An 18461-nucleotide genomic window follows, 5' to 3' on the forward strand; every position below is an offset into this window, starting at 1 on the left:
AAGAAGGTTGGGGTATCAGGTGTTCCCCACTATCTGTCAAAACAGGGCTTTGTGATCTAGAGAACAAAGACAAAAGGTGGCCACTGTCATTGGAAACTGGGTGGTGATCTTTCCCTCCTCTACCATGACCCAGCCAGGTGTAGCTTAGATGGAAATTGTTGGTGCAGAAGTCTTCAGTTCTCCGGGTACCTTGTACTGGCAGGAGGAAAGGATAGCCTCTGAGTGACGTGTCTGAAGAGACAGGTACAGACCTTCAAAATGAGGATTAAATCACATTATTCCCTTTGATATTTTATATTTCAAATCTTTTGCTCAGGTTTGGGGGGATTCTATGATGCACTGGTATCTACAAATTAAAAGTTATTGTTCCTGTTCTCTTAATCATAATAATGAGTTGAACTTGACAAGGTCACTAATTATTCAAGACTGGAAAGCAACACAATTATATGTATCAGGCAGGTAAAAAGAGAAGGTTAGGAACAGGGAGATAATAAAAGGTAAATGAAATACTGGTATGGCTAAATCTCTATTGTTTGCAAGTCACCCCCGGGGCTGGATGGCTCTCTAGCCTATTCCCTTTTGCCATAGAATTCCACTAATACAGGCAACAGACATCAATGGCCTGTATTTTTTTGCTCATTCGGACACAATTCCATAGACAGTGGTGTTTTCCCCCCTTTCACCTGAGCTTCAGCGCTGCTTGACTCCAAAGGCAGGTAATTAACTATCAAACAATAGCAGGGATTTTCAGATTAATTCTGCCTAGAAAGAAATAGGAAAACTCATTTTCACCAAACAAAAGGGAGGGAGTGATTAGATGTACCAGTGACAAAAGAGAGACGTAGATAGGGTCTGGAAACTGATAAGGAGGCCAAAGCTTTTTTATTATTATTACACTAATATCTCTGTTTTTATAAGCTCTGCATTCTACTGCTTTCTTTCATGCAAACATGTCTCTAAGTGAGATTAAAGTCCCACCGGTACACAGGTCAAGGCTGAGAAGCCAGTTTTCCATGCTTGGGTAAGGAGGGCTTTCCTAATGTTCTACAGAGAAGCATAACATACCTTTGCTACACCAATGCCCACAGGGCTTTAGAGATATCTTCTCAAGCTGCCCTTAATTGAGCAAGCAATTTAGCACCACTGAAAGTTTTAACTATTCTATGTTTTCCAAACTCTGGCTTCATCCAAGGGAACAATGCAGAGAGGGGGATGGATATTTCATAAGTACCAAAAGCTTGGTTTGGCAGAAAGATCAAGAAGGCAAAAGGGCTAAATATTCAGTGAGACTCCAGAAACAGCCACTTATTAATTATACTCATAAAGTGGAAAACTGTAAGGTCAGAGGGATGGAAACCATTAGATCCACATTTTAATAAATCTGAGATAGATCTCCCTCACTCTGTCTTTAAACATGATGTTCTGACGGCACAGTGAGGTCACAGAGACGTCTTGCAGCCCCAGCCCCACCCGATGCTCTCAAAGCTGCGGTGACCAGCTACAGGCCAGCCCCCGGTGAGACAAGACAAGCAGCTTGAAGTTCCTGCAGCCGTTCCGGGCCATGCCCACGGCACTGTGAGGTCCGCTTAGCCGCGGGTGCCTCCAACGCTCAGCCCCCCCCCCCCCCCCCCCCCCGTGCACCGCCTACCTTCTGGCTTTTCTGCTACCTGGCCCTACACTACAGAGGCACAGGAAATTATAAAGACCCTTGTCCTGAGCGCCACAAGATAGAGGAGAAGTTAGTAACAGAAAGAGGGCTTCTCAGGCTTCTGGAAGAAAACTGAAGCTCAGCAGAAAAGTAAAGAGAATCTCTACAATAAAGGCACATCAGACCACTGTACTTGATCTGCTGCTGGCTTGCTGAGAGTCATTGACTTGTGTATGCACAGGGATTCCTACGTTGCCTACTGTGACAACAGAGACATGCCCTGAAGGAGGCCCATAACTTCTATTGCTATTTGCAAAAAAGAAAAAAAAATTTTTCTTATTTTTAACTCTTAATTTTTACTTTTTCTACTCTTCAAAGTTTTACTTTTCTTTCTTTTCTTTATTTTATCTTTTCTTTCTCTCTCTCATTCTCTCACTGTCCCACATTGCCCCTCATCTCCCCATTTGTTCTTTTCTGCACTGAATTCGGATTTCTCCCTTACTGTTCTTTTCTTCTCTTTTTCCTTCTCTTGATTATCATTAGGTTTAAAGGAAAGTAAATTTGGTATCTAGCCTCCCTGTTGCTGTTAGGTGATTCTTTTCACATCTTTGTTCTTTCATTCTGCCATTTTCTCTTGCCTTTAACAACTTCTTAGAGTTTGTGTGATCTTTCTGTGTCTTCTGACCTCACCGCTAATCTTACCTGTTCTTTCTACCTGTCCCTCCCTCTCCTTTTAGCTCCCCACCCTGAAGGGGAAAGATGCTATATTGAAGAGTTTATTCATTATAAACTTACTTTGGGTTGGTCCTTGGTTTTAATTTAACTCACATAGTTAAAAGTGATAGATTAATAACTGCCACAAATTGTCATTTTCTAAGCTGTGCTTGATGCTATGGTATTGCTGACTATATCATTTGAGCTAACATGTTGTGATTGATCTAATTAGTTTTCCTTCCTGGTATAAGAAAAATATAATAGCTTCAGAGTCATTAGAGTCTCAAAACCCAAACACAAGCTATATCTGGAAGACACCTCTGAAAAGCAATCATTCCACAAGGGTTTTAAACACAAGCAAAAAAGATACCTACATTAAGCTATCTTGAAATATCAACCCAGGAATTAAATCAAGGGCAGTACCAAAAACAAATATGAGAAGACACTTAAGCAAGGCACAAACGCAGGCTTCCACATCACAGAAAGGAAATTCAGGGGGAAATGAGGTGGAAAACTCTGATAAGCAACCATTTGGACACCCTGAACTGATAGCACAGGAAGTAACAAAGCAGATGCATGAGGCTCTAGAAAATTTCAAAACAGAAATAATCTCCCAGATAAATATGGACATGGTAAGCAGAGTGAAAGACATGATTAGAAGCTCTAGAGCAGAAACAGGTAAGAAAATAGATGAGATCAGAAACATGCTGGAAGCCATGAATGCCCAGCATAAGAAATGGAAACCAGGATCGCTCAACATAAGAAAGAAATGGAATCCATGAAACAGATTCAAACAGATATTCAGGAGAATAAAAACTCCATTGAAAGCATACAGAGCAGACTAAGAGAATCTGAAGACAGAATATCAGATATAGAAGACAGGTTTGCCATTAAGGACCATGAAAACAGAGATTTCTTAAAGATAGTAAGGGACCATGAGAAATCAGTCCAACAGCTGCTAGATGATGCAAAGAAGAATAACATAAGACTCATAGGAGTCCATGAAAAAACAGGAGAAAGTACAACAGACATAAAAAAACAGAAATAATAGTAAATAACTTGCCAGACAGAGGTAGAGAATTGGATGCACAGATAATTGAGGCATATAGAACTCCATCTAGCCATGACCAAAAAACATCTACACCTAGACATATAATAGTCAAGATCCCAGAAACCCAACAGAAGAACAAAATTCTACAGGCAGTTAGAGAAAAGAAACAAATCACCTACAAAGGAAAGCCCATCAGAATCACGGCAGATTTCTCAACACAAACCCTAAAATCAAGGAGAGCCTGGAGTGAAGTATTTCAAGCCCTAAAAGAAAAAAACTTCTGACCTAGACTATTGTATCCAGCAAAATTATCCTTCAAAATTGATGGGGAAATTAGATACTTCCATGACAAAGAACACCTGACAAATTTCATGAACGCCAAACCGGCACTCAAAACAATTTTAAGCAATATCCTAGAAAAAGACAATGAAGGTCACAACTCCATAAGGCCCAGCAGAGAGAAGGCTCCACACAAGGTAAGACACTAAAGGGAAAGGCGGGAAAATGAGAAAAGAGCCAACAACAGTAAAACATCATGACAAGGATGAGTCAATATCTGTCAATTATAACTATCAATGTTAATGGCCTCAATTCATCAATCAAAAGAAATAGACTGGTAGGGCCTAGGATTTAGCTCAGTGGTTCTGCGCCTGTCTCCCAAGCGCGAGGTCCCGAGTTCAATCCCTGGTACCAAAAACCCCCCAAAACCAAGAAATAGACTGGCAGAATGGATTAAGAAGCAAAACCCAGCAATATGCTGTATACAAGAAACACACCTAACTCAAAAGGAAATTCATAGACTGAAAGTAAAAGGATGGAAAACAGCTCTCCACGCAACAGGAACCCAGAAAAACGCAGGGGTAGCAATCTCATTTGCAGACAAAGTAGATTTCTAACCAAAACTAATTAAGAGAGACAAAGATGGTCACTACATCCTTGTAAAAGGAACAATCCAAGAGGAAGAGATGACAATCCTAAATATATATGCATCAAATACAAATGCCCCCAACTATACAAAACAAATATTAATGGACATGAAAAACCAAATAAGCACTAATACAATTGTAGTGAGGGACCTCAACACCCCTCTATCACAAATAGACAGATCAACTAGGAAAAAAATTAACAATGAAATTCTAGAACTAAATGAAGCTATTGAACAAATGGACTTAATAGATGTTTACAGAGTGTTCCACCCCACAAAATCAGAATATACATTCTTTTCAGCTGCACAGGGGTCATTCTCCAAAATAGATCACATGCTAGTTCATAGGACATATCTAAGTAAATGTAAAAGAATCAAAGTTATCCCCTGTATATTATCAGACCATAGTGCAGTACAATTGGAGATCAATAACATAAGAAACCTCAAAACACCCACAAACACATGGAAATTGAATAACACCCTCCTGAACAACCAATGGGTCACAGAGGAAATTAAAGAAGAAATTAGACAGTTTCTACAAGTAAATGAAAATTCCAGTACAGAATACAGGAATCTGTGGGACACAATGAAAGCAGTTCTATGAGGGAAATTCATAGCAATGAATGCCCATATTAGGACAACAGAGAGAACTCAGTTAAATAACTTAATGCAGAACCTTAAGCTCCTAGAAAAAGAAGAGCATAACAAACCCAAAGCTTGTACAAGAAAAGAAATGATAAAGATCAGAGCAGAAATCAATGCAATGGAGACTAAGAGAATGGTACAAAAAATCAATGAATCAAAGAGTTGGTTTTTGGAAAGAATAAATAAAATTGATAAACCTATAGCCAACCTTATCAAAAAAAGGAAAGAAAAGGCTCAAATATATGCAACTAAGAATGAAAAAGGCAAAGCCATAACAAATCCAGCAGAAATCCAGAGAATCATCAATACCTACTTTGAGAACCTGTACTCTAATAAAATGGAAAACACAGAAGAAATGGACAGATTCCTAGATACATATGAATTGGAAAAATTATATGAAGAAGATATAGAAATTCTAAACACCCCAATTACAATGAGTGAAATTGAAAATGTAATAAAAAACTTACCAACAAAAAAAAGCCCAGGTCCTGATGGCTTCACTGCTGAATTCTATAAGACATTTAAAGAAGAACTATTGCCATTACTATTTAAAGTCATCAAGGAAATTGAAAGGGAAGCAAGGCTTCCAAATTTGTTCCTGGAAGCAAGTGTTAATTTGATTCCAAAACCAGGGAAAGACCCAACCCAAAAAGAGAACTACAGACCAATCTCCCTAATGAACATAGATGCAAAAATCCTCAACAAGATACTGGCAAACAGAATACAGAGGGTCATCAAGAAGATCATACACCCTGACCAAGTTGGATTTATCCCAGGGATGCAAGGATGGTTCAACATCTGTAAATCAATAAATGTAATACATTATATTAGCAGAGTCAAGGACAAAAACCACATGATCATCTCAATAGATGCAGAAAAAGCATTTGACAAAATCCAACACCCATTCATGATAAAAATGCTACAGAAAATTGGAATAGGAGGCCTTTATCTCAACCTGATTAAGGCTATCTATGAAAAACCAACAGCCAACATCATACTAAATGGTAAAAAACTGAAAACTTTCACACTAAAATCAGGAACAAGACAAGGATGCACACTATCACCACTCCTGTTCAATATAGTTCGGGAAATATTAGCCATAGCAATTAGACAAGAGATAGAAATAAAAGGAATAAAGATAGGAAATGAAGAAGTGAAACTGTCATTATTTGCTGATGATATGATACTTTACATAGAAGACCCAAAAGAAGCTAAGTCAAAGGTCTTCTAGACCTAATTGACAGATTCAGTAGAGTAGCTGGATACAAGGTCAACACTCAAAACACAATAGCCTTTTTATATGCAAATAGCAGACCCATTGAGAGAGAAATTTGGGAAATAATTCCTTTTACAATAGCATCTAAAAAAATGAAATATCTAGGAATCAATCTAACAAAGGAAGCAAAAGACCTCGACACTGAAAACTACAGCACTCCAAAGAAGGACATTGAAGAGGATATAAGAAAATGGAAAGATATCCCTTGTTCCTGGGTAGGAAGAACCAATATAGTGAAAATGGCCATACTTCCAAAACTACTATATAGATTCAATGCAATGCCATTTGAAATTCCAACAATGTGCTTCACAGAACTAGAGAAAACAATCCAAAAATTCATTTGGAAACAGAAAAAACCTAGAATAGCAAAAGCAATTCTAGGCAACAGAGACATGGCTGGGGCCATCACAATCCCCAACTTGAAACTATACTACAAAGCTACTGTGATAAAAACAGCATGGTACTGGCAAAGAAACAGACCCGAAGATCAGTGGGATAGATTAGAAGATGCAGACACAACTCCGGACATACTCAGTCACCTCATCTTTGACAAAGGAGCCAACCACCCTCATTGGAGGAAAGATAGCCTATTTAATAAATGGTGTTGGAAAAACTGGATTTCAACCTGTCAGAAATTAAAACTAGACCCATACCTATCACTGCACACTAAACTAAGATTGAAGTAGATTAAAGATCTAAATATTAAGTTAGAAACACTAAACTTGCTGGAAGATAAGTTAGGTAGAACTCTTGATGACATTGGCATAGGAAAAGACTTTATGAACAAATCTTCAGTAGCACGGGAACTAGCACAAAGAATCAACAACTGGGATCTCATCATATTAAAAAGCTTCTACAGTGCAAGAGAAACTACCAACAGAGCTAAGAGACAACCTACAATGTGGGAAGAAATATTTAGCAGCTGTAGCTCAGACAAAGGTCTACTATCAAGAATATATAAAGAACTGAAAAAAATCAGACCTCCCAAATTCAAAGATCCAATTCAGAAATGGGCATCTGAAATGAACAGACATTTGTCAGACAAAGAAGTAAAAACAGCAAGTAAATATATGAAAAAATGTTCAACATCACTGGTCATTAGAGAGATATAGATGAAAACAACACCGGGATTCCACCTCACCCCACAAAGAATGGCTGCTATCAAGAAATCGACCAATAACAAATGCTGGCGGGTGTGTGGAGAGAAAGGAACCCTTCTCCACTGTTGGTGGGAAAGTAGATTGGTGCAACCACTGTGGAAATCCGTATGGCGATACCTCAAAGAACTAGGACTACAGGTCCCATTTGACCCAGCTATTCCCCTACTGGGAATCTTCCCCAAAGAATTAAAAGAATCATACCACACTGATATATGTGCACCTATGTTTATAGCAGCACAATTTGCAATAGCTAAAGCTTGGAAACAGCCCAAGTGCCTATTGACTGGAAACTGGATAAAGAAGATGTGTTTTTTTTATAAAATGGAGTACTACTCAGCCATAAAGAATGAGAAACTAGAGACATTTATAGCTAAATGGATGCATATTGAGGCCATATTCTTAAGTGAAATAAATAGGACACATGTGTAAATACCGAATATTTTCTCTAGTGTGAGAAACTGAAAGTGTAAATAAGGATGAAAATGATTAAAATCAATAATTGATAATTTGAAATAAGAAAAGGTCCAAGGGTTTGGGGATGGTGGGAGGGGAAGGGGAAAGGGAAGAAGGAAAAGAAAAAAATTATGAGAAAAAATAAATGGAATCAAACTCTGTGTAGATAGGGAAGTGTGGAGGGGGTGAAGGGTGCACAGGTAATGGGAGAAAAAATAAAAACTAAGATGCATCATGTTCTGGTACAAACACCCAATGATAAATGTAAATGTATTTTATACCTAAAATGTACCAATAAATATATATATTTTTAAAAAAATAAATAAACATAATGTTCTGGCTGCCTGGCTGGAAATGCAAATCCTTGAGCAATATTTCTTTCTTTTTTTTTTTTTTTATATTGCAAATGGTGTATTCAAGGCATCTCACAGTCAAGAAGTCAAGGATCCAAACTCATTCACCACCAAGGAACTGGTTTTACTATGATGCTTTAGGTGTGTGAGTGTCAGCCTCCCCCAGCACTCCATGGTATAAATCTCAGAATTCTGATGGATTCCTCTCCTCTGTTTTTATACTTAACCAGTCCAAAGCACTGGCTGTCTCCTTCAGCTAGGTCTTCAGACCTTCTCTGTCCTAGCTGAGAAACAAATTCCCTTGTTCAAAAAAAGAAATGTTTTGTTGTAAAACAACAACAACAAAATAACTGAGTATATGTTTTTTTGTTTTGATGTCTAACCTCTCTCCAAAACTCCATTCTCTTTTCTATGACACATCTGGCCTTCAAGTCCTAGAAACTATTCCAGACTTAACATGAAGTGCTTTTCCATGCTAGTAACCACTTATAGCACTGTCCTATAAAGCTTTCTCTGATGGAAGTTCACTTTGGAGGTGAAGATGTTGCTGACAGCTAAAGATCCCTCCCACACGTGTCTGAGGTCCCAGAGCAGAGCTCATCAGCACCAAGGATTTGGGGTGAGGCATAAATACACAAGTCTTGTTTGTGCATAGGTTATTTCTGCATGCTTTCAAATGTTTAACCAGATAACAGGGCAAAAGGACCTACATTTCAGATGTTTTCAGGAACATTTGTAGTAGGGATTTAGCCAACAGCATCTATATATCTGGAAGGTAAATTCTTGGGAGAGAGGCTGATCTGGCCAAATGTCCCGAAAGTCCATCTTCTCCACATAAAAGTCAATGAACTTTTCACAGGCAGCTCTTTTTTTTCATCCTTATGTGCTAAGTGCTTGGCCAGGGGACTAGTGACCAAGGTTGCACTGAGTGGTTATTTACTGTATTTTGGAATGTAGGAAGGAATGATGCAAAGATGGTGCCATTATTGTCTGAAAGAACTAAACACAGCCATCTTCACAACCGTAAAGAAAGAGAACTTAGTATAAAGAGCCAGTGGGGTAGATGGGACATTTGATAGTCAGAATTGTAGACATCATCCTAGACTTTAGGTAGAAAGATGCTGCTACCTTCCATGTGGATATATTTATATATAATGTTGACTACACACACATAAATACACATACACATAGGCAGAATATCAGGTGAGTTCTTGTTGTTGCTGTTTTTATTCTTCTGTTTTTCAATGATCGTATTATCTTGAAAACATAGTGTGTCTGATTGGATTCCAGCTATCCCCTGTTCAGGGTTGAAAAGCAACTGAAATCCAGACAGTCAGCTGCTGGTAGGAGAATTGGGGCTTCTGTTCAGCATAATAAATGATTCCAAGATAAATATATTTCTTTTTTAAAAATCCTAGATGGTAGTATATCCTCTTTCCAATAAGAAAGCAGAGGAGTTGGCTCTATTTAGTTTGTGTGATTGCTTTGAAGAGTGGGGACAGGTTGACTCTGAAAAAACTATGGTCGTCTATTCATTAAAGTGTCAATAATACTCGGCCCAGGCATATCGACAGCGGATTAGCTTGGGCTGATTCAGTGTACAAGACGAATGCCTTTTTTAATCCAGCTTGTTTCCAGATCAATACACCCATCAGCATTCGAAAATTAGCCCAAGATGAGATTCCAATACTCAAGGTGGTGTGTCATGCTAAGAGGGCACCTAGCCAAGCCACATATGTAAACAGCTAGCTGTAAATTAGACATTTTCCATTTGTTTGGACATCAGTGGAGAGGAACATTGACTATATCACCTCACCTCCTCCCAACACTCCTTCTCTCAGGTACTGCTTAGCCTTCTCTCTTGCAGACTAAGCAAGTCCCTTGCACTATAATTCCAGCCATTTTCTTCAATAAGCACTTATTAAATATTCAATTTGTTTAAGGCACTCTGTGAAGTGTTAGGGCTGGTATGTGTAGGTGTACACAGGGTGATTTAAGAGAATTTTAAAAGTGACAAAAACAAGGTTTCTTGTTTCAAGAGGCTTCAGCATTTTTCATAATTCCTTCCATTTTCCATTTCCATAAAGGTTCTGCTTCCTAAAGCAAATATCTGCTCACAGTTCTTAGCCTTTCATCATTATTGCAAAAATTCTTCCCTAGGAATGATATCCAAAGTGCTGTCTGGTGTGAATGTTCTCAAAGCAGCCAATGGAGAATTCACCAAACCTCCCTACACAATAGTTATCCTTAAAGTTTTATTTTGCCTATCTACAATAAGAATGCATTTTCTGTTAGACACATAGACACACTGAAACAAAGAGCTCACATAGCAGTACCTCCTCTGGTATTTATAATACACTTGGATATCTTCTGTTAGATTTTATTTTAAAATGCCACTTGCTTGCAGCTCTTTGGAAAATATTCTTTATAGAACTAAACAAAGAAAGAAAACATCAACATTTCCTCGGTGAAAAGAGTAAGAAACAAATAATGGGAACTTGTAACTATACTCTACCCTAGCATGATGGTTTCCAAGATCTCTGGGCTTTGTCTCTGCCCAAGCTGGTCCTGACCTTCCACTTACTCTACCTTGTCCTCTTGCTGTTACTGCTCAATCTAGTTTATTCTCCACTGCTCTCATCTGTGACCTAAGTTTTATTTTTCCCCCTTCTCACAGGTAGCAGCCCCTTAATTCTTCCAGCTTGTTGAGTTCTTCTTCTGAAGCCAGACTCCTTCTCATTTTTCTCTAGCCAGTTGCCCCGGCTATGGATCACCCTTTCTCAAGCATGCTGACTGGGACAGTTGGCTGGTGAAGACCCAGAAGAAAACCTTATTGCCCTGGACCTGCCATTCCTCTGGGTGAGGGAACTTGAAATCAGGTTGGGTAAGACATTGCAACAGAGCAGGGGGCATGCCATGGCTCTATGGTTTTAGCATCTGAGAGCAAAGCAACTATTGAATCTACCATACAATTCATTTAAAAAGTTTAAAAAAATATTAACAGTGTTTAAAGAGCATACAGTAACATAATACCTAACATGTGAATTGCCCTTCTATGGCCTTACACTAAGTAATTCATACGTTGCACAGGTAGAATACAATCCTCATCCAGCTCCTAACATTGATCCCATTTTACAGAAAGACCCAGAGGTACCATGATAACTTGATCAAGGTCTCATAGCTGGAAAGCTGCCCAATACAGCTTCAAGCTCTTACTAACTGGAAACACATCTACATGTTAAGTGCTGTCCGAATATCTCAGGACCACTTCTGCATGGTGGGAAGAGGCAAACACCAGTCCCAAGTTCTAAGAAACAGAGAGCAGATCCCAGGGAAGTAGATACACATACATAAAACAAAGAAAGTTATAATAAAAAGCCAAGAAAATACACAAAGTCTCAAAAATGCAGAATCGGGAGAGAGCGGAGGTGCAACTGAAACAGAGAATCTGACACAGGTTTTAAAACAGAGACATGGACCTGAAAACCCAGGGTTGGGAGAGGAGAGACCAGACAATGCAAACAAACTGGAAACAACAGGGGAGCTGGGAAGGACACACTTGAGGTGACCTCTGTCGGCCTCCAGCTTGGCTCTGCTTTCTTTGAAGGTTGCTCTAGGACATGGCATTCACGCAGCATTAAAAGAGTATTAAGATATTGCTCTTAAAATAAAGATAGCTCAGAGATGGATTAAACATTTTTAAAATGCTTAGGGGAGAAAATAGCCAAGGAAAGCAAGAAAATATATTATTGGAATAAAAGAAACAAAGAAGAAAAAAAACCTAATCCTACTCAATGGGAAAATTATTGGAATTCAGCTGCTAAGTGCAAAATGCAAAATGACAACCAGAAATGTCCCCTCACAGAAGAGAAGAAATAGAACTCATCTGTTCCAGCAGTCATAGAAAAAGTCATTAATGCAGGCTGTCCCAGCTCGCACGAGACCTCCCAGCAAGCCCTACTCACCTTGTACAATGAGGTGGACCCTGGAGGTCTTTGGGTGGTTGTCTGTCTGCACAGAGCAGGTGTATGGGCCCTCGTCATACACATCCACGTTTTGGATCTCGATGCTGTACTGGGTTTGGGTGTTGCTCAGGAGGACCACACGAGGATCCAGGCACCACTTGTCATTCCCAGCATAAAGGATGGTGCTGCGGTTGAGCCAGGCTACTCGGGTGACCCGGTTGTCAATCGTGCACCTGAAGATAAGACCAAACAGGTATGTCAAAAGACCAGAGAGAAAACAGTGGCCACCAGAGTGGGCTCTTCACAGAAAGGGTAGGATGTCTTTTTATCTGGCCTTATGTTACCTCTTCATCCTTGGTATATACACATGCATTTTGTGTTTAACCTGTCATGAGTGGAATGCTCTGGAGCTCAGCAGCAGAGGAGTTCTGGGTTTATCACCTCAGAACATTGGCTGCCTCAGACTCATAGGTCCTGAAAAGCAATAAATGTTTCTGAAACCATCCAACCAAAGGATCTTTTCAAAACATCTCAGTCATAACCTGAGGATGACCCGCACACTCAGAATAGCTGGATCCCCCAAGGAAGCACTACTGGCTGTCCCTTGGTTCAAGGATTTCTGTGATGTGGATGGTGATGATTCCTTGCATTACTATCTAGGTGTTCTGAGTCTACTAAGTTGTTCAATACTTACAACTGTGTGGAGTATGTGGTACTGGGAAAAGATTCAGGAAGAGGGAAACTAAATAATTCTCCAATTCACACAGTTAACATGTGCTAGCTCAGAAACCCAAATTTTAACTACTAACAATCATTCCACTCATCTTAGAATAGCAAACTCCAACAGAAGGCTTCTGAAATCAAACTAAATATGGATCACCACCATTTACCTTCATTATACCCAGGGGCAGAAATGTTCAATTATTGCTAGACTAAAGGCATTTTCCAGACTCTTAAAACTGTTTGCACATATAAAAATAGATTTCTTTTTCTTTTATTTTTGCATCTAGAGTCCTCAAATTATAGAAGCTTCCGTCTCTTTTTTATACTTTGAAATTTCCCAACATCTCTTGCCAAGTCCTCCTCATGTCTTTCTGCCTGTATTCCTTTTCATCTCTTGCTACATCAAATATGTCTATGGCCCTAGGCTAAATTTACAATCTCAGTGTCCTGATCCTAACTATAATGCTGAAAGTAACAGTGTTGCAAGGTATGTATAATGATGCCTCAAGTTTATACATTTATTTGTGGTGTCCATTCACTCTGTCTCATTTTATTCCTGTAATGTCTATGAAACAAGTGCCCTCACTTACTCTGTTTTAAAGACTGAGGCTTTAGAGGTCCAGGTGGTCTAGTAAGGACAAGAAAGAGTGGGAGTCATATCTTTCAGCCAAGTCTTGCAATCCTAGCCTTGAATATGCTTCAGAATGTACAAAGGTAAATTTTTCATGGGGAGGGGTTTTTGTTTCTATTGCATTCTCAAAATGATTGGTGACCATTAAAAAAAAACCCTATGAAATCTGTGAGCTACTGCTGAGCACCACTATACTGCTATTTCCAGCTTCCACAGCTAGTCTCTCTGGAGACAAGACATGCTGTACTCTGCATTCATTCTGCTTTACTTGTACAAATGTCACACCACCAATGAACAGCCACTCAGGAGCAGGTGGATGCTTTTCCCAGAGCTCTTGTGGGGAAACTACCCAACAAGAAACACCCTTGCTCTTGTGCCTGGCAAGTTTTGTGCTGAGTGTCACACTTTCTGACAATTCAGGAGAGATCCTGGGTCTTTCCAGTGCCACCCTCATAGAAGGTATGGAGGTGACCAAAGGCCTAACTAGGGAAAGATCACATGACTATTCTTGGAAGTAAGGACCCCTTATGTGAGAATCACAGAAGATTTCTAACCCTTTTGATACTCTTCTTCTGATTCAGAACCTTTGCCAGACCAGAAATACAAATTCTTAGCAGTAATAAAAATGTATAACAGTAACTCAATTGGGTCATGTACAGGCTAAATTTTAAAAGACACTTGTGTAGAATAGTTTGTCTAGGACTCCTAGGGCATGATGCAAAGTGAAAATGCAGAGACTTTTGTGCAAGAATTAGTAAGCATTTCAAGAGGGTGAGAGTAGAGCATGAAAACAAATCAGGTCCTTATGCAAATAAAGTCACACAGCCAGCTACGAATGCTTCCGAAGTGCTTGGGGATCTTGCTGCAGTGCAGATTCTGATTCAGCAGGTCTGAGGTGGGGCCTGAGATTCTGCATCTTAAACAGTTCCCACAGGATGCCAGCGTTGATAACTTCCGAGTCATTCCCAGTGTAGCATTTCTGTGGAGGTGAACTACGTGCAAATGACCATTTGAAAAGTACTGGGACAGTACCTTGCTATGCAAAAGTGTGGTGTGATGGGCCAGAAGTACCATCGGAGACCTCTTGGGAACTTGTGAGAATTATAATATCTCAAGCCTTGCTCCAGAGACAATGAATAAGAATCTGCATTTTAATAAGATCTTCAGGTAACTCAAGTGCATACAAAGATTAGACTGGTCTAAAGTGTACTCCATGACTTCTTTTTTGGCCTTGATGATGAAATCCAGGAGGTACTGTAAGAGTGAACCAGTCAGAGAGAAGTGTAGTCAACAGAAGCTCCTGACACCAATGTTCCTTCCCTGGGTTCTTCCCAGAGCCAGTGTTGTTCATTTGGGATGAAACATGGGTTTGGAACCAGCTTAGTTTGAAATCTATCAAGAAGGACAACACACCGAAGCTTGCTGGAAAAAACCTGAGGAACCTGGGACGCTATTTGTGTTAATGTCCTTAAGGGCAGTCACTACTCTGATTTTTTGTGTGGGTCAGATCAGGGCACTGGTGAAATTTAGACTGATGGCCAGTGCTTATTGAACACATATTGCTATATCCTAGGTGGGATGTGAGCTCATTACATGCAGTTTTAGCATCTCAAGAATCTGGTTGTATTTATCATTGTTGACAGTTTACAGGTGAGATCAGCCAAGGATAAGTAACATATACAGCAGCAGAACCAGGATCACCCCTAGGTTTGCTTTGTCTTGTTTTCCAAATTTAATGTTCTTGAATGTCCCATAGCAGTGGTGGTGAACCTATGCCACATGTGCCTCAGTGGGCTGTTATTTTTGAAAGCTCTAAAAGGTTTGGCTTTACTGTCCTATAGGGTCTCAAAAAAGAATACCTACTTACTTCAGTGGTTCCCAATCAGTGTGCCTGCAAATCACCTGGACAATGTGAAGATACGGGGATTGCTGACCCCCCACCCAAGTTTCTGATTCAGTGGTTCTAGAGTGGAGCTTGCGAAGCTGGATTTGTGACATAATCCCAAGGGCTGCTGCTGCTGTTAGTCTGGGGACTACACTTTGAGAACCACTGACTTAGATGTCTGGTATGTGGTGAGATGAGAGTGGAAGAGTGAATGGGTGCTGGGAAATGACTCTTGTTAGAAACACTTTTCTGTTGCTTTACAGGAGAGAACTTTCCTGTTAGTCAATATGTCCCAAGAAGTCAGAAGCAGACTTCTAGCTATTTCTTGCTGACAGCTGCTGACGTCTGACCAGACACCAGTTAAATGTCCATGGTGCAGAAAATGGAGACCAACAGAATCCATGCTATGTGGATGATTGTTGATCCCATAACCCAGGCATCGCATGAGCTCAAGAGGAATTCAGGAGGACTATCCTTGGAAACCTTGTGAGCATCTAATTATGGAAAACTGACTGAAACAGAAGTCTTCTTACCACACTGGATCATATTACAGGGCCAAAAAGGTTCCTCTGCAGATACAGGAATGCTCCAAACTCAGCCAATTTCCAGCATGGTACGCGGTCCTTGTGACACACTGTACTGAAGAGGTGACCTAGCGTCAGCTGCGGTTTGGGGCATATCCAAGGTCATGTTTAGATGTCCAAACTGTGAGTGCTGGCTATCAGTCTGGCTGAGTCCTCACGAGATTAATGCTAGTGTCTGCAGACTTGGATCACAGAGGTAACTTGGCAGCCAGCTCCTGCCTCCTGCTCATGCCTGCCCCCATTCGTCTGTTTCATTTACCCCATCTCCATAACAGTGCAGAGGAGACATTTCCTCCAGATTAAAAAGAAGAAGAAAGGGGAAAATGAGCATAATTGCTCTCCTACCCAGACCAAGTGCTTTGGTTGGTGGAAAGTAGGTAGAGATTCGGGCATAGGAAATTCGGTGAACAGCCTTCCTCTTTTTAGACAAAGCCTCTAACAGAATTCTTCTAGGAAATTACTCCTAAAACATGCCAGGGCATTTTGCCTTCCTTAGGTTGTGATTAAATATATGGTTAACTAGGAGTGAGTAATCTTTCAAACTCATCTATCCAGGACTAATCTAGGTAAGTGAAACCGGAGATGGCCATTCCATCAGACATCAGGAAAATAATCTCAGTCTAGGAAGAGAGACAGCAGAGGGAACAGGGAAAGGGCCCAGACCAAGCATGGCAAGTCTTACCTTTTCCCACGATCTGGAGGTATGCCAACCTCCCCCTTCACCAGCCTCCCTACCCAAAATGACTCTTGCAAAACACAGAAGGACAACCTTTGGGAACCCAAGCACTCTGGGTGGGGCCCTGAAAACCCCAAATTGTGTTCACTGTGATGGTCTCTGTCCTCTGGCTTCAATGGCTGAACTCTAACTTCTTCCAAATTCTAGCCCTCCATCCAGTAGTCATCAATTTTTGGTGTTGCTTTGAATGACTTTTCCACACTATGAATCCCCCATGGGCAGCCCACAGCCTAGCCTATTCAGCATCCTGGCAGAATCCAGAGAAAGACACAAAGTCTGGGAAGGATATATATTTGTCATTTCAGTGCTGAGTCTCAGGGCCCTTTTTAGTGTATGTGTGTCAGTTTGCACCCTGTCCTTTTTCTTGGAAGGAGTGCTTCTTACAGAGAACAGACCTGTCCTAGTTAAGGATGGGTTTTTGAGGGTGCCCCAACTGCATCAACTGTCAGTGCATTCACTTCCATAATGAAAAGCCCCATGTGTCCCCAGCCAAGAGAGGCTCCAACCACATGAGCACATGCTCACCCATGTACTGGTGCACAGTGTGGTAGAGAAAGCCATCACACCTGTAATATTCTGCAGCTGGATCGACTGTCCTAAAGCTGTGCAAATGCAGCCATCTATGTCTTCTATGTCTTGCTGAATGGTGGCTTTATTGCACATGTTGCTTTATAAATAGAGAAACAGCAAAAAATGTTAAAAGAAGCCTGGGGTTGTGTGTTTCAGAAATAAAATCATTAAAACATGGACTCAAGGCCTCAAACTATTTATTATAAGCAGGAATGGGGTGGGGAGAAAGAAACAGAGGAGAGACAGAAAGAGAGAGGAGAGAGAGAGAGAGAAAGAGAGAGAGAGAGATTGCCTGGGAATTAGAAGAAAAGTAGAACAAAATTATCTGTTTGGAACCTTATAAAGACAGGCAAAGAGAGTGTTGAGATAAAAAGAAAGTATTGAAGAAAAGAGAGAAAAAAATCCAAACTTGGCCTTTCTTAATCATTCCCTCCTAAAGGTCTGAGGGCAATAATGGATCTATACAGTAAGCAATCCAGCCATCCCTTCTGTCAAATGGCCCTTTAACTGCTTTTGAAAGGCAGCACGCTTGAGACCACAGCAAAATAAGTGCTTCTGTCCTTCACAGCACCTGGCCACAATCACCTCTTATCACACAGAAATGCTCCCGCTGCCCTGTTTGGCTCCACTGAGCATTGGCCTGTACCCCGCCCCATCTCAAGCTCCACAGCAAAACACCACAGGATGAGTGGCTCTGAAACACCACACTCAGTTCTAGGGGCTCAGACTCACCCCCTGGGCATCATCCACCTTGGCTTTTGTGGGGGACTGTTTTACAGGGGAATCAAGAAACAAACAAGCCAGGTGTTTCATCACTGACAAGGAAATCCAGATATCAGCTAGCACCTTCTTTACAGCAAGAGGTGGCTTCACAAGACAGCCTGCCAATCCTGACCATTCTGGGTATTTTTAAAGCCTAAAGCAATGTTGATATTTATAAAATCAGTTTGGATCTTACAGAGACAAAAGTACTACACTTACACTCACTTCATACTGGCATTACATCTCTTAACCATTACTATTTGCTTATATATGAAATTGTAGGTGAGACGAAATCTTTCCTAGCTGTGAAAATGATGGCAAAGCTGACCATACCTGGGTAGCAACAGAGGGCATGTTTATGATAAAGGGGAACCAGGGTA

General features: G+C 40.4%; 1 protein-coding gene across 5 annotated transcripts in view; it reads right to left on the bottom strand.

Moving 5' to 3' along the window:
- The window catches only part of Ntm (neurotrimin), a 981237-nt gene that overhangs the window by 183133 nt on the left and 779643 nt on the right, over nucleotides 1–18461 (bottom strand). For all 5 annotated transcript variants that reach the window (XM_087214236.1, XM_004862654.4, XM_087214235.1 and 2 more), the window contains exon 3: nucleotides 12191–12423. In XM_087214236.1, coding sequence (XP_087070362.1) covers nucleotides 12191–12423 — 233 coding nt within the window. The remainder of the gene's footprint in view (nucleotides 1–12190; nucleotides 12424–18461) is intronic.

This window comes from Heterocephalus glaber, unplaced genomic scaffold (genome assembly GCF_053883595.1).
Source record: "Heterocephalus glaber isolate CG9 unplaced genomic scaffold, H.glaber_assembly_v1.0 deba00001446, whole genome shotgun sequence".
Taxonomy (NCBI): Eukaryota; Metazoa; Chordata; class Mammalia; order Rodentia; family Bathyergidae; genus Heterocephalus; species Heterocephalus glaber.